Below are 15,914 nucleotides of genomic sequence, written 5' to 3'. Positions count from 1 at the left end.
ACACACTCATGCCAGAGGAGGGCCACGTGGGAAGAGAAAAAAACAGGAAGAGACAGGGGCGCCTACACTTGACTCCTTCCCACCTAGACTGCACTTTATTTCTTCGCTCCTTGGCCTTAAGAGTCCTGCTCGTCTACAACCTGATCCCAAGGCACCATCTCAGCCCTCTTCACACTCTCCTAGTGCCCCGCCCACCCCAAACTTCCCTGCCGGGTGTCCTTACTCACACCCTTCTCCCACCTCCAATTCCCCAGGTCACTCCTTATCAACCAAGGACATCCGACACATTCTTCAAGGCTGACACTGTGCTCTTGCCCACAGACCTCCTGGACCCAGGGACGGAACCCTCTCCTCCCAGCGCCACCCACACCACAAAATAACAAGCACATCTGCTGCTGCAGTTACTGCCGTCGACTCCTCTGCCCGAGTGGTCTTGGAGGTTCTTTGAGGACAGAAAACGATGGCTGCCTTGTTCAACATAATTATATTCCTAGAGCCCAGCAGAGTGTCTGGCACAAAGAAACTGCTCAATAAATCCGCCACACAAAGGCATGAACGTGAAGCTGGCACACGTCCGTTGATCTGGTTGGTCTGTGTGCCAAGGGGTGAGCACACAGAGGGTGCTTATCTGCTGTATATATGCACCTCTGCTCCTTTCACTAGAACTCATGACATCTCTTAATAGCATCCAATTAAAGGAAAACTTACGCAACTCCATGGGGGGCATCCGCCTGTACAAAGACTTCAAAGGTAACTTTGTCATCATCTATAAATCCTTTCTCAGGATCAGTCACTTCCTATAGAAAAAAATAAGAATATCCAACTTGCATAAGAACCCACAAATGCTCACTTCATTCCAAATAATTACCCTGTACTTAATCGATTAAAATACTACTTTTTCAAAACACCTAAATTGTGCTTCTAGTTTTGCAGTGCTTTGGCTTGTTTTAAACAATGTTCTCTGACTGAAAACAGCAAAAGCTTGGATGCCTCCTGGAGGAACGGGAGGTGTTAGGGGCTCAGCGTCCACTCAGCAGGCAGGGTCTGGGGAGGCTGCCGAGAACCCACACTAGAGAGCTGATCAGGGCGTTCCTAAGTCCTACTGGCTTCCACCTCTGCAAAAGCAGCCCAAACGAGCTGACTTGAGAATTCACTGGTTACAGGAAACCACCCCGCACTATGGCTGCCTCAGTATTATTTCTTTTAAAGGAAACCTAGCCTATCAGGAAAGCTATAAACTACCTTACAATGTTTGACCAAAACACTGAGATGAAGACCTGTTGGCTGCTAAAAACCTGATGTAGGAAACTGGAGAAAACACGTTTTCAGTTACCTACCCAACTTACAAAGCAAACATTTTGATCCTAAAATGAATAGATGGATGTGAAGAATGGTGAATTAGGGAACAAAGAACAACGCTCAGATTATTCAGTCTGAGTACATTGTTACTTACACTCCAGGCCATGAAATTGGAAAATCCCCAATCGTTCTCTTTATGGAAGAACAAATGACTGATACGCCGGCTGAACGACTTCTCATCATCTCTGTAATTTATGATCTTCAGCACCGCTTGTGCGTGACAGGACCAAGACCTGTTCAGGGAGGACAACCTAAGCCTCAGTCGACAGATTTACCTGACTTTTACACAATTTTTAAAACAGCACACAAAACCTCCCATATTTTTTCCTTCTATTTTTTTAGATGGAATAAGGGGACACACATTATCTTTAATGGAGAAAAAAGTGAAGAGGGTCTGGGGGTGCCCCTTGTGTGGTCTGGAGTGATTTAACTCAATGCTTTGTGCCTTTTTTTTTTAAAATTTTATTTATTTATTTTTGGATGTGTCGGGTCTTTGTTGCTGCACGTGGGCTTTCTCTAGTTGCAGCAAGCGGGGGCTACTCTTCGTTGCGGTGCGCGGGCTTCTCATTGCGGTGGCTTCTCTTGTTGCGGAGCACAGGCTCTAGGTGTGCGGACTTCAGTAGTTGCGGCGCACGGGCTCTAGAGCTCAGGCTCAGTAGTTGTGGCGCACGGGCTTAGTTGCTCCGCGGCATGTGAGGTCTTCCCGGGCCAGGGATCGAATCTGTGTCTGCTGCATTGGCAGGCAGATTCCTATCCACTGTGCCACCAGGGAAGCCCCTAGGTCTTTTTAATTTCTAAAAGGTTTCAAGTTTTTTACTGGTATCTATAAAATACAAGTGTTTGAACTTTAAATACTGTTCTTAGATTTTACAAGAGATGATAGCTTTTTGGTCAGATAATAGTTCTAGTACCTAATACAGCTCTTACTTGAATAGAAGAATGATGATAAAGCTATTTTTTAGGTAAACAGACCTAAAGCTGTAGGCTCTACTAATAAGTGTCACTCCTGCCCCCCTCAGGTGCCGTGAGGCTTCCAGGCCGGGCTGTATAGGGGGCTCTGAGCAAGGATGCCACCACCCGAGAATAACTGCAGGTGCGGTTGTTTGGGGCAGACCCCAAAAGGGCCCCTGGATCAATGTGTAAAATATTTTAAAAACAACTTAAAGTGGAGCTTTTATAAAGGAAGGTTTTGACTGAATTCATTCGACTGAGCTTTTTATAAAGGAATGTTTCGACTGCAGACTCATCAGAACAAGGGCAAAGGCAGTGCTGTTCCCGCGGGGATGTCGCTCGCTCGGGATGCCATCGCTGGACATGGGCTGCTAGATGTTTCCCAAACTACCGTTCAGGCTCAAGTTGTCTGTCAGACTAATAAAACCAATCCAGCCGCAAAGCTCATCAGATCAGATCATAATGTGAACTGAACACAAGAAGTAAAGATTTGGCCAAGGACCTGACTGCCCCATAAAACTGGCTTCTTAAACACTCAAGTAAAGAGGAAAATGAAAGCTTTGGCAGAACAGTTGGAACCAGCGCCCTGTGGGGAACATCTTCATCAAGGGCGCCAAGGGCCACAATTGGGGTGGCAGGGAGACGTGGTCAAGGGAGCAGCTTTCCCATGGGTTCATGGATGTGGAATGAGAAAGGGTGACAAAGCGATCTGGGATCCATCCCTTCAAACAATCTCTCAACTGTGCTGCTGATAAACGTTGAACAGCGACACTTTGCTTTTTAATTTTAACTTTCTGAATAACCCACAGAAATTGGCTAACATACAGTGAGGATGTCTGCCTGAAGAATTTTCCTTAACTACAATTTCCCCCACTGGCAGTTACTGGTAGAATAAGAAATACACCTGGTAATCCAGCAGTCAGCTAGTCCAGATAGGCCCTGATTCCATGTTCCACGGGTAGGTAGATTCTAACACACAAAGTTCAGTTTTTTATTTGCAAGAAAAATATACACCTTTTCTAGTTTGGATATAGTACCTACCAGTGAGTTTTAAAGAGGGAACTGTATTTAATATAACTTAAAATCAAATGACTATGTAAAGGCAGAAAGGGAATTCAAAGAGAAATCCAAAATTCAAAGAGGCCAATTTGGCTTCCAATAATATACTAGAACTATTTGTGGATTTGTAATTGCATCATTTAAACTGTCTTACGTGGAATCAGATTCAGCATTGCACTGGAGAAAGAATCCTACGCTTTTTTGGTGTGGTCTGTCTGGATAAAAGCGTGGCATCACCATAATCTTCCATGGCAGATTTCGCACAAAACACGGAGGGCTAAGGACCGACTCACTCAGTCTGCTGAAGCGCTCGACAGTGAACTGAAAGGTTGCCTCGGAGCGCCAACTCGTGTCTGCAAGAAAACGCTTTGTCAATCACCAAGCCCGGCACTGTCAGACAACACTGAAAGCAGCACAAACCTGGGTTAACCATTCTATATTCAACTGCTAAAATCTAACCCTTTGGGGAAAGGATAGCATCATTTCCAATTTAGTAACAATCTAAAACTGTGAGATGACATATAGTTTGTGTAAATGAAATCCCAAACTCAGAGGGCTAGCAACACACACCTGCATTCCCCACCAGATGAGCTCAGTGTGATTAAGAATGTCTATTCTACTCTGTCTTAATTCCCAAGTAATCCGCAGTGAGTGGAGAGACTGGAGAAAAGGAGTAAAACTTCTCATGTCACATCTGTTCAAGGACAGGACTTGAGGAGGAAAAGAAAGGGGCTTGAGACGGGCTGAGTGTGGAGAAGAAACATGAATTTGCAGGCAAAGAAGAACTTCCGAGGAGTGGGCGACAGCCATTCCTGGGAAGCGCAGCACTGTTTAGAGATAAAAAGATTCCTAAGAAATTAGCTAAAAATAAATGTTAACTTCACTAGTTCACAATTTTGGTGAAACATCAGGCTAGATTCTCTGAGGGGAATTATTTGAAAAAAAAAAAAGAACGAAGAAACTGGCATTCCTTTTGATGTGAACAGAATGAACTGTTAAATTTACTCAGCAAGACCAAAGGCCAATTTAAGAAATCAAGATTTCCTCCAATAAAATGCAAAGCACTGATAAGAATTCAACTAAAAGTCACACTTGGAATTCCAGCTTTTTCTGTTGCTGACTCTTCTTTTCAAGTGACCCAGGCTGTGGATTAGCTTTGACAAACCCAGCAGTGTCCATGCTTCTCCGGCTCTCCCCGTAAGGGGAGCGGCTGTCCCAGGGCCACCCGCCAACCTGTTACCGGCCAGCACTTTTATAAAACATGATAAAACTGCCGCAGGAAGGCCAAATTGCTATACAAGTTTCTAAGGGCTTTCTCTCTCTCTGTGCCTATCTCGTGGCAGACTGGGGACAGTTCACAGGCCCAGGGGCCAAGGGCCACACTTGGTCTATAGAATAACAGGAAGGCCTTCTCTGGCTGAGAAGCAGGTGCTACTTTGACATCCCTGACCCCACGCACAAAGTGGGGTTCGCAGGTCTGTGCCCTCAGCCCGTCTCTACACTTCACTCAGGTCACTGCGGTGCAGACTTCTCCGCACACAGAACTGCCTCCGCTGTGACTGAATTTGTTCTTAAGAAAACATGTCCATCAGTCCTCATGAGAGGGTAGTATTCTTTACCAAAGAAATAAAACCCAAAAGGATGTGTAACAGCGCTTTAATCTTCGTTTAAAGGCTCTCCGTCCCCACCCGTAACCTGGCTCAGCTGTTAGCAGAGAGGCCCTCAAAGGAAGAACAGCTGGATGGGGGCATTTTGCATTCGAGCCTCCTCAAGGGGCAGGTATTACCCTCATCCCTTGCACAGATGAGAGTCCACGGAAAAGACAAGAAACTTGTTCCAAAGAATGAGGTCCAGAATGGCTGAGGAGAAGAGTGGGCCACTCCTCCACAGCCACACAAATCATATTTGAGCAGCATCTAAACCCCACAAGGTAGGCAAGGGCAGGTGTTACTTAATTCCCACTTTACAGATGAAGAAACTGAGGCTTGCTGAGGTTAAGTGGCTTATCTCATCCAAGGTGTTACGAAGTGAGCACAGGGGGTCTCAGTACCCAAGATCTGGACACTGAGCACAGTGACCCTGCCTCTGGTTTGTAAACTGCCATCCTAGAGTTTAGGTGACCAAACGCAGAGCCCAATAAAACCGGCCTGCTGTACAGTGATGGCAGGACACACTCCTGGGACCTAAGGACATCATGTCACAAGGCCCCCGCCTCTCTCCTAACTCACTTGACTGTCAGTTACCATTCAGGTCTTTGTAGGATTACAGTTTCATACAGACAAAAAAATGATACACATTATAAATGCCTTTTTGCTCTTCCTCCTGACACTTTAGTCAAATTCCTCAATTAATCTTTTTTTTTTTTTTTTTTTTTTGCGGTATGCGGGCCTCTCACTGTTGCGGCCTCTCCAGTTGCGGAGCACAGGCTCCGGACGCGCAGGCTCAGCGGCCATGGCTCACGGGCCCGGCCGCTCCGCAGCATGTGGGATCTTCCCGGACCGGGGCACGAACCCGTGTGCCCTGCATCGGCAGGCGGATTCTCAACCACTGTGCCACCAGGGAAGCCCCCTCAATTAATCTTAAATATTAAATAGGACCACACGATGGTGGTGGAGCTCAGCATGGCATGCATCCAGGAGCGGGCCAGCCCTTCAAGGCCAAGGCTCTGGGTCTTGAGCCTGGTGCCACCCTGGCCCCCATGTGCAGTTCACACTTGCTGAATCACACACTAGATGTGAGATTCTGCCTCATGTTCAAGGCACAGGATCATCTTCCAAAGTATGCTAATTAGGAAGTTTAACATGAGATTTCATGGGAATAAAAATGTCACCACCCCACAGCTCCAAGCTCTTCATACTGTGTGGCGTTGGTGGTATAGAGGTGAGCATAGCTGCCTTCCAAACTCTTCATACTAACTGAGTAACTGAAAACCTGTATTAAATACCAGGTCAAGACAGGAGGGTCTACAAAAGAGAAGAAGACATGAAACCCATCTCTGGCAGATAGGGCCGGCCTGGTTACCCTCCCCTAAGGGAGCTACATGAAAAAATGGGAGGAAGGTACTCGGGATTCCATGTACCATTTGTACAACTTCCTCTGTATCTATAATTACTTCAAAACAAAACTTTTTTTTTTTTTGGTAAAAGTAGTATACTTGGGATCATGAAGGATACCTTGTATCCTGCAGGATTAGTGTTTCATCCAAACAGAGACTCTAACCTGCCTGAACACCACAGAGCACTGACTTACCTACTCCAGCATCTTATCGTAAATGACAGGATGGCAAGCTCGTGCTACCTGCTGCCCTCACGCATCTTGTCAGAAATCTCGATAACCCACCACTTTAGGTCTTTTAAAAAGAAAGGCGGGCCTGAGGTTTCCCCAAATGGCGCTCTTGCAGTAACTATATCAAACATCAATTATTCATTCTAATACAAGTCTTTGCAAATCCTAGTTAATTCCCAGAAATAAGTTTTTTTCCACGGGTACCAACAATCTAGATCTACAACAATCACTCTCTACCTCTACTAAACATTCTTCTAACCTGTGTTGTTAGCCACTCAACTACTGTGTAAGAAACTCCCCCTACTAAGAAGGCCTCTCTGTACAAATCAGATTCTAACCCAGTGTTTCCCAAACTGTGTGTCCTCCAAAGATGTTAAAAGGAGATTCAGCAAAAACAGATTCTAACGTTCAGAGGCTTGGGGAATCATTAACAAAAAAAGTCTTTTGGAGAAAGATGTTGGGAGGCTGACAGCTTAGACGTACTTTAAAAAACATGCTTAAGCCAGCACTCCTCAAACTTCCTAGATGTCTGATCACTTTTCACAACGCACATATCCTGCCATTAAGTGTTTCAAAACACCTATCACTGCTGGGAAAACGCTGCTGTAAATGAAGGCTTCTACTCCTAGAAACAGAACCATCTCCCTCCCGTCCCCCCTTGCCATAGATACGATCTTTCTCTCTCCTGACCCTGGGCCTTTCCAAAGGCCAGGAACAAAGCGTTACTGAAGATCACTTCTACTTTCTCCTGTAACGTGCTTTTCCCGTCTGGTAATTCGCAGTAGGAGTATTTCTACTTTTAGGTTCTGAAGCACCATTATTTACTACTAATAATTTAGTAAAATTTGTCTCAAAAGGGATTTTATGTACATTATGATCTCCTTATTGATTCTCAAATGAGGCAATATGGGGCCCCCAGGAGACTTCTAGCCATGTTTAGAGACATTTTCGGTTGTCACGACTGCACGGGGGGGTGAGGAGTGGTAGGGGTGACGAGTGACACTCCCATCCTACAAGGCACGGGACAGTCCCTTCCAACAAAGAAGGATCCACCAAAAAAGGCATCAGAGGCCAAGACAACCTGCCCTTTTATCCACATCTGTCTCCTCCCAAGCCCTCCCCGTAAAAACACCTGGGGAAAAACGAGAATGAAATTGCTCTGTGGAAACCAGACCGGGAGGGCTCTGATTGGATTAGACCGCTCACTGCTCCAGGAGAGACTACAATCGATTCCTGACTCACGCCTGGTACATCAGACCTGGTCATGCCTTCCCAACTGCACTCTCTGAACCTCTTTTGGCATCTCCGGGGTCTGAAATAAAACCAAGAGCCCAGCAACCAAGAGACCACACCCACACCGTTGCCCTCATCTGCGGTGGAAAGTGCACTCCACAGGTAACAAAGCAGCGGGTCAGACCACGCCTCTTTACCTTCCTCAGATATTGCCTCAGCCAGCTGCCAGGGGTAAACCGCACTGTGAGAGAACTCTCAACTACGGCTGCAGTTTCTCATGGAGGCTGAACTTTTGGCAGGAGGTCTGAACAGCAGTCCTTCTGGTGGTGCAGCCCGTGACTGATGGTTTCTTTCAACTGCCCCGTTACACCCCTGGGAAGGACACAACCCTCATGAGGATTGATGGACATGCTTTTGACAGAACATGGTTTCACATTACACTGCAAGATTCCAGGGGCTGCATAAAGTGATTACTGGCTGCTACCTTCTCATGATTTCGACCTGGCAAATGCACAGGTCACACAGTCTGATAAATTATAGAGAAGAAACAGCCTCGAAAGAAAGGCTTTCCTAGGCACAAAATGTCCATGCATGTACAAATGCATACACTTTCCACAGAGAAGATAAAGATCAAAAGTCAGGCTGGGGGACGAAGCCCAAAGCTCGATTCTGGTTTCGCACCTAGCCGGAGTGGGGAGGGATTATTAGCTACAAACAACTGATATACTTGCTACAATAAGAATGCAATGGAAAGCCACGTTCCAGTGTCTAGAAGTATCGTGCTGCAGACGAGAAGGAAAGGACAGTAAGATATACTTGTGTTCTGAATACTAGGAGTGGCTGGAAAATTAATTGCAGGCGTGAGCAAATATCCATCTATTACAAACTCCTGTATTTCAACCTTCTCTCCTAGGCTGGGGAAAATCAACTTACCTTGAAATTTGTAGGCAACCTTGAAATTTGAAACCAAAACAGGCTCCTAAATTTTCCTCAGATACAACCTCCTGAAAACTAGCTACTCTTAAGAAACTCAGAAGTACTCAAGGAAGAAAACGTCTGTTTCCGACACAGTTTTCTGCCCAGTGCGCGTAAACAAAGCCCAGGTACTTACCGTCCTCCATGTCTTCCTCGGTGTTGTTGTGCCCATCGCTCATGGCTACATTCCCGTTGATAACAGGGTTTTGAGTAATTCTTGGTGGGTCATCTGTATCTCCAGCTTTAAAGAAAACAAAGAAATTCCATGATTTTTACCTTCATGGCTTGGATTAGATAAAAAAAAATATACACTTGTGCTTTGTCAATATCCAGTCACTAGTAAGTTCCAATTGTGCCCAAATAATTGCACTTTAACCCAAAAGGTATTTACTAGTATGTTTACTAAATATAAACTTTTGTTTCTTTCAAAATGCTAAATGGGACTTGAAAACACATTACACCTCACAATAATCAGCTCCATTTGCAATGACGTTTATTTTGACATAGGCCCACGGTTTAAAAGAAGAATTTTAAAAAGCCTTTGGTGGGATTTAGGATTTAAATAGCCTCTACTGCCCATACTTCACATTTAAATCCTGTCCTTCCAGCATGTCAGAATAGCTCACTGCTACTAATGCTGTTCTCTTTGCCTGTACAGTCGGCTTTCCTTGGCAAATCAGACACTCCGATAGAAATTAAGTGTCTCAACTACAAAAAGGAGATGTGGTTTTTTAAATAGCTGCATAGCTGTTTGTGTCCTTGGACTCCAATACTCAGAGCCTTTACACCATTAGGATCAGCAGAGTCAGTCTGATTCAGCACCATGGAGAGCACCCTCCCCTTTCCCCTCTAGACAAACTCTAAACTCCAACTGTCAGTTTACTTTTCTCAAATGATTCCTGAATATAAACCATCCGTTTTTCCTTCTTAAGCATCTCATAACACACGTTAGAAATCCTTGGAAGCTAAGAAACAGGTATTACTACTCAAATTTAGACCACTGCCACTCCTGATACTTTTGTTTTATTAAATATCAATATATATTGTGTTAAAAGCTGTCTATGAAAACATAAATTTATAAACTGACCCCTCAACCATGACATCCTGACAGAAAAACTGGGGGAGGGAGGGAGGGAAAGGAGAAATTCCTTTTCCTGTTGCTTAACTAGCTTGAACTCTAAACTCTAAAACTTATATGCTTAAAAAGCAAAATGAAACATTGGATGCTTTGACAGAATTTCCACATTTACCCTCCTAAATTAACCATTTCAGGGAATTCCCTGGCGATCCAGTGGTTAGGACTCTGCACTCTCACTGCCGAGGGCCCAAGTTCAATCCCCGGTCAGTGAACTAAGATATCCTGCAGGCCTCGTGGTGTGGCGCCAAATATATATATATATATATATATATATATGCACATATATATTAACCACCTCAAACCATCATACAAAATATTTTACGAGGAAAAACCCTATGAAGGCCTTTGAAATAAACAGCACATTCCACCAATGGAATATTATGCAACAGTTTTTTTTAAGGTTCTCAGTGTACCTATATGAAATGTTCTGAGTTATATTAAAGTTTTTAAAAATTAAGGTACCAAGCAATATATATCATCGTATGCAACCCTTGCTATAAAAGAGAGAGACTATGTTGGAATAAGAGTGTGTACATTCTTATTTCTCTTTATACCAATAAGCAAACACTGGGAGAACACAAACTAGTAAGAAGTTCTGTAGAAGCAGCAGTAGAGTCATTCTTCACTGCAGACACACACACACATCACATGAATGCACTATAAATCTTAAAGTAATTTGCTTGACGTATGCCTGGTACTTTTAATTTAGTTCCTCAGTTCAAATCCAGCCTACGGCAAGAGCTTTAAAACATGGTCTATAACGCAGAATGCAAAAATGACAAAGGTTTCTCTGCAGGTGGCTCCTAAAAGGCAAGGCAAGTAGGGTTCTGCAGCTGAACCAGGTGCTCCTGAGCAATGTACCATCTTTTACACACGATGGGTACACATTCCTGCTGGGCTGACCAATTTTCCACCCTTCACAGGCCTGGAGATGGTGGTCCAGGCTGGTGGCTGTGAAACTGCAAAAAGCTCCTGGTTGGCCCAGCATGTACATGAGGAACCTGTCCAGCAACAGGCCCTCCCAACCAACTGCCATGGGACCCTTGGAGAAAAAGGTTGGCAACTAAAGTCTAGCTCCTAAGGGACTGAATATCCAGTTAAAAAAAGCTTCTCATAAAAATGAGTTAGTTCAACACGAGAATTAAAAATTTAATTAAGACACGGTAAGTCCCTGGACCAGAATTAAATGATGAAAGCGCCTGATACCACAGTCTGTATTAGGCTTCCAGAAATATCCTAAATGATAAGGCTGTCTTTATCATCAAGGAAGAAGTGCAAGATTGGCACGTACATATATTTATCACTCTATATAAAGTGATCCTGTTCCTGAATTTTATATCCTGCTTAGTTGGAATTTTCCCAATGTATTAACTCTCATTTGGCCAAATATGAACTACAACACTAATTTTTTTGACACACAACAGTTGCAAATACCAATGACAATATGGTATGCCTCAAACACAGAGACAAAAAGGTCTCTGATATACTTAAATGTCAAGGAGGGGAGGAGAGCAATTATCATTCCGAAATATATACATGACACCCAGAAATACAAAAGGAGATCATTTCCATTACTCATGATTGGTAAGCCTTTTGACAACAACCTTGTGATAAGTACCTGTGGCATATTTTAATATACATGTGGCACAAAATACCTTTTTTAAAGAGTGACTTTAGAAACACAAAAGGCTCCCTTGTTTAGTTACAAAGCCTATATTTCCTCCTCTTTTACTGAGAATGCCTGTGCTTACATCCAGCTTTTCTCCCCACAGACTTCCGTTTGTGATGTCACAACCCAGAGCTACTGACCCCAAAGAATACTGGCCAATTGCTATGGAAATGATGTGGTGCTGATTTAGCACCTGAATCTCACTCCTAGATGAGAAAAATAGAAAATTCCAAATTGTTGACCTTAACATTTTCTATCACTTCACAAAGATTTCTCAAACCTCTCCCCAAAAGGCTGGGTAGAGGGAACCAAACAACCCCATTAAACCCACCTCACGGTCTTCCAACTAAGAGTCTATATGCTGCCACCAGGAGGTACCTGGGCCACGAAGATCCAGCCATGCCCCAGAGTCACTCTCCACTCAGCCCCCCAGATTTCTCCTCAAAAGTCCCAACTAGTGATACAACCCAGTGAGCAAAACCACGGCTCAGTTAAAAGGGCAGAACACATGGATTACCACAGAGGCCATGGGCCAACACTCGGTCCCTGAATTGGTCAAAGAGAGCCTAACCAGCACATCTTAAGCCCCAGTCTACCAGTTCACCCTGACTTCTGCTTGGTCCTCCTCCACTCCTCTCTCCTGGCACTGAATCCATTTTAAAGAATATTACATAAAATAGGGGTTATCACGGTAAATTAGAACACTGATATCTTTTTGCAAGTCCAAATACACTGCAGAAGGACTGTTCGGAAATGGCATATTGGTTCTGAAAATCCATCAGCGGCGTAAGGCCCCCACTCTGAGCTCCTGAGTCACCTTCTGGTCCAAGCCCATGGTTCCCTGCCATGTCTGCATGGCTCTGCAGCAGAATCTTCTGGGGGAGGGGGAGGGTTCTCTTGGCCACATCAGAGTGACTGCACAGAATCTCCAGGGGCTCTCCCTCAGAATTCTTTTTTTTTTTTTTTTTTTTTAAAGCTCCCTACAAAATTAGGGCCAGAAGCATATTCAAACCACCTCATCAATTTACACGATCTCCTTCAAAACAAGAGAGTATCAGTGCGGGGGAAAGAAGTCTGGAGTTACTAGTTCCCTCAGGTGTTGATGTAAGCTGCTAGTGGGGGAAACCAGGTGAGGGGTCCAAGGGAACACACTCTACTAACTTTCCTGTACATCTAAAATTAATCCAAAATTTCAAGTTTATTTTTAAAGAGAACATAAGAAACCCTCAAGTCTAAGAGGCAAGGAATATAGCTGATATTAAACTCATACAGGAACATTTTCAGCATGAAGCACCCATACAAGCATGTCTGAAATTCTCACATAATTAAAGGTAGAGAGAAAAGCAGCTTAGAGCTGAGATACGAAAGAAAGTCTCCCACACAGACACTGGGCGGGTGCGCAGAGCATAGCTCTTCAGGAGGGGCCGGCCTGGGAGGGAGGGCTTGTGTCTGTGCTGGGGCAGGCGCAGCAGAGGAAACCCTGGGCACATGAGAAGGATCTAACGTCTGCTCCAAGGATTTCACAAATAGTAACTCCCAAGTACTGCTCCCCGTTGTGTGCTGGGCGCTGTATAAACATTCTCAGGCAGTGATCACAGCCTGGGATCAGGCAGAGTGGGGTGTTTACAGATGGACCCAGGGTCCCAGCCGGACTGTGAGGGATGCTGCCCTGGACCTGTAAGCTGTGGAGTGGCTACTCTCTGCTTTTCCTCCGTGAGACAGGAGTGGCCCTTCCCTAAGGAGGACTGCTCACCCTGAGATAAAGTATGTTAGATGGAGCTCCTGAATGAAGCCAGGGGCACCAGTCAGGAAGAAATAAAGAAGGAAGTCCTGAGCAAAGAGGCACCATGCTGTGAAAAGTTCTTTAGCCACAAATACTTTACAAATGCCTACTCTCACCATTTTGCCAAATTATAGTGCAATATCACAACTGGGAGAGCGACAACATACTGATCCTCCTCCTATTCACTTGCATGCATTTCATGATGTGAGGTCTGCGTGTTCCCCACACTCAAGATACTGAGCAGCCCAGCCCAAGGACCCTCAGGTGGCACTTTTACGGCCACACCCACCTCCCTTCTGTGCCCGCCCCAAACCCCTGGCAATGGTCAATGTTCTCCATATCCACAATCTGCCATTTCAAGAATGGACATAGGGTGTGTAAGTAACCTTATGGAGCACCTTCTGACACTCAGCATAATTCCCTTGAGACTCACATCGACAATGCATTCCTTTATCCTGCTGAGAGGGTTCTGTGGCAAGGACACGCCACTATCTGCTCATTCAGATAGCAGCAACATCCAGGTTGTTTCCAGTTTGGAGGCATTATGAATAAAGCGGCTGTAAACATTTTTGTACAGGTCCTGAGCAAAGAGACAGGTATTTTTACTTCAGGATTTTACAGAATGAATGAAATGCTCACAGAAGCAAGGCAAGGGGTGCAGCGATGAATAAAGGGAAACAATGAACTCCCTGCCTCTGAGTCTAAGTAGAGGGAAGGCATTCCCAATGTTCATGTACATACACGTGCACAAGGTACAAGCACTTTTACTATTCACAATACGTGGATCCCACTTCAGAATCCATACATGGATTTGACTGTGAATAGCACCATACCCTTATGTCATGATCTACTCACCCATTCCCCTACAGATGACTCTTCCCAGCCAACACCACCTGCTTTTTGGCCATCTGAGTGACACTACAAGCAAACAACTGTACAATGATTTTGCCCTGCGGCACGCCGTACAACTGTGTGGTCATCTGTCAGGGTCATCCTTCTCCCACACACTGAGCTCCCACACGCACTGCTCTTTCCCAGTGGCAAAGATCAACAACGCATCCAAAGTCACTACCAAGTGGCCCTGCACAGCCTCCTGCACCAAGTTCTCATGCTGCTCAGGAGAACTCTTCTAGCGCCATCACTTATTTTCAAGAATTCAGATATAATCGATTTCCCAATGTTCTGATCCTCAAAAAACCTGGCTCTAAGCTCAAAGAAGCAAAGAGACATCCGATAACTTGAAGGTGAGAGACAGAAGATGTACCACTCTACTAAGCCCAGCTGAGAAGCTGAACTGATTAGAGGGAGGGGGAGGTGGGGGACTGGGAAGGCTTCCACAAAAGCAAGGACCCACAGGTGTCAGCGGTCACACTCCCCAAGAAGCCAGAACCTCCCGGGCGTTGGGAAACAACTCTGGACGCCCCCAGAAAACCTATAATTCTGTGGGAGAACTCAGTGGCTCTGTGTCAACTCCAGGCCCCTCTGGGGGAATTCTCAGGCAAAGCCAGGCCTCGCAGACTGCGGAACAGATCCAGATCCAGTCCTTGGGCAGAACCTGGAGGTAACCAAGGATACAAAGGTATGGAGCAAAATCGCAGGTCTGAGCTGTCTCTGCTCTCGCCCAGGTTTACCAGTCCTGGCAGCCGCTGGGTGGAAAGGAGTAGGTGATGACCAGGCAGCAGGGCCCATTCGCCAACAAGCTCACCCCCGCCCCCCAGTCAGACAAGGACCACAGTGCCTGTGGGCTGTGAGGAAGTGCCCAAGTGCTTTCCAGCCCTCAATCCCTCTGTGAAACCTCTCAGAAGTGGAAAACTGCAACTATGCTTCAAAAACATCATTTCTAATCCACTACTGCATTTCAAGGATTTCATTCCCCACCCCCCACCCCGGGCACACTCTATTTGCCTGCAATTACAGTAAGAGGGCGATGTTCTAATGACTGTTTTCCTAACACTGGTCTTCTCCACACGTGACTAACTTGGGAGGCAGAGGCTGAGGCTGGGTGCCCTCTTCTCATAGGAGTCAGTCCCCCTACTTGCCAAGTGTCTTGATGTGTCAAAAGCAGGCTGCGCCCTGGGCTTCAGGAGGGAACAGATAAGCAGCCCTCACACAAGAGGGCTAATGCGACAGAGGGGAAAACAGAGCCCCAGGCCTTGGACATCCGGGCCGGGACCAGAGAGAAAAGGGAGCTGGCTGGGCAGAGATCCTGAAGAAGCACATTCCAGACGGTTCCAGAGTGACCAGGAGCAAGGCAATGGGCAAGGGAGGAGGTGGGAGATGAGGCTCAGGTAGAGAGTGGGCAGGGCCTTGAAAATCTCCGAATGTTCACGTCAAGCCTATGTCCCACCAAATGAAGAGGAAACCACCGGTGGCCCTGAAAGCACTGTGACACTCAAAAACAGGTGGGTCAGAACTGAGATGGTGCCGATGCTTGGACCCTGGCTGCCAGGCCCAGGCAGCCA

General features: G+C 45.6%; 1 protein-coding gene across 1 annotated transcript in view; it reads right to left on the bottom strand.

Annotated features, from left to right (window-relative positions):
• Positions 1 to 687: 687 nt before the first annotated feature.
• Positions 688 to 15,914, bottom strand: part of LOC114485182 (serine/arginine repetitive matrix protein 1-like) — a 34,267-nt gene continuing 19,040 nt past the window's right edge. Inside the window, exons 3-6 of the mRNA XM_028486094.2 lie at positions 8,999 to 9,103; positions 3,524 to 3,722; positions 1,454 to 1,592; positions 688 to 797 (exon numbers count right to left, since the gene is read on the bottom strand). Of these exons, the coding sequence (XP_028341895.2) occupies positions 705 to 797; positions 1,454 to 1,592; positions 3,524 to 3,722; positions 8,999 to 9,103 (536 nt within the window). The 3' untranslated portion in view covers positions 688 to 704. The remainder of the gene's footprint in view (positions 798 to 1,453; positions 1,593 to 3,523; positions 3,723 to 8,998; positions 9,104 to 15,914) is intronic.

The sequence above is a fragment of the Physeter macrocephalus genome, unplaced genomic scaffold (genome assembly GCF_002837175.3).
Source record: "Physeter macrocephalus isolate SW-GA unplaced genomic scaffold, ASM283717v5 random_682, whole genome shotgun sequence".
NCBI classification, from domain to species: Eukaryota; Metazoa; Chordata; class Mammalia; order Artiodactyla; family Physeteridae; genus Physeter; species Physeter macrocephalus.
The sequence above is the reverse complement of the archived record's forward strand: the minus strand, read 5'-3'. Positions and strand labels throughout refer to the sequence as shown.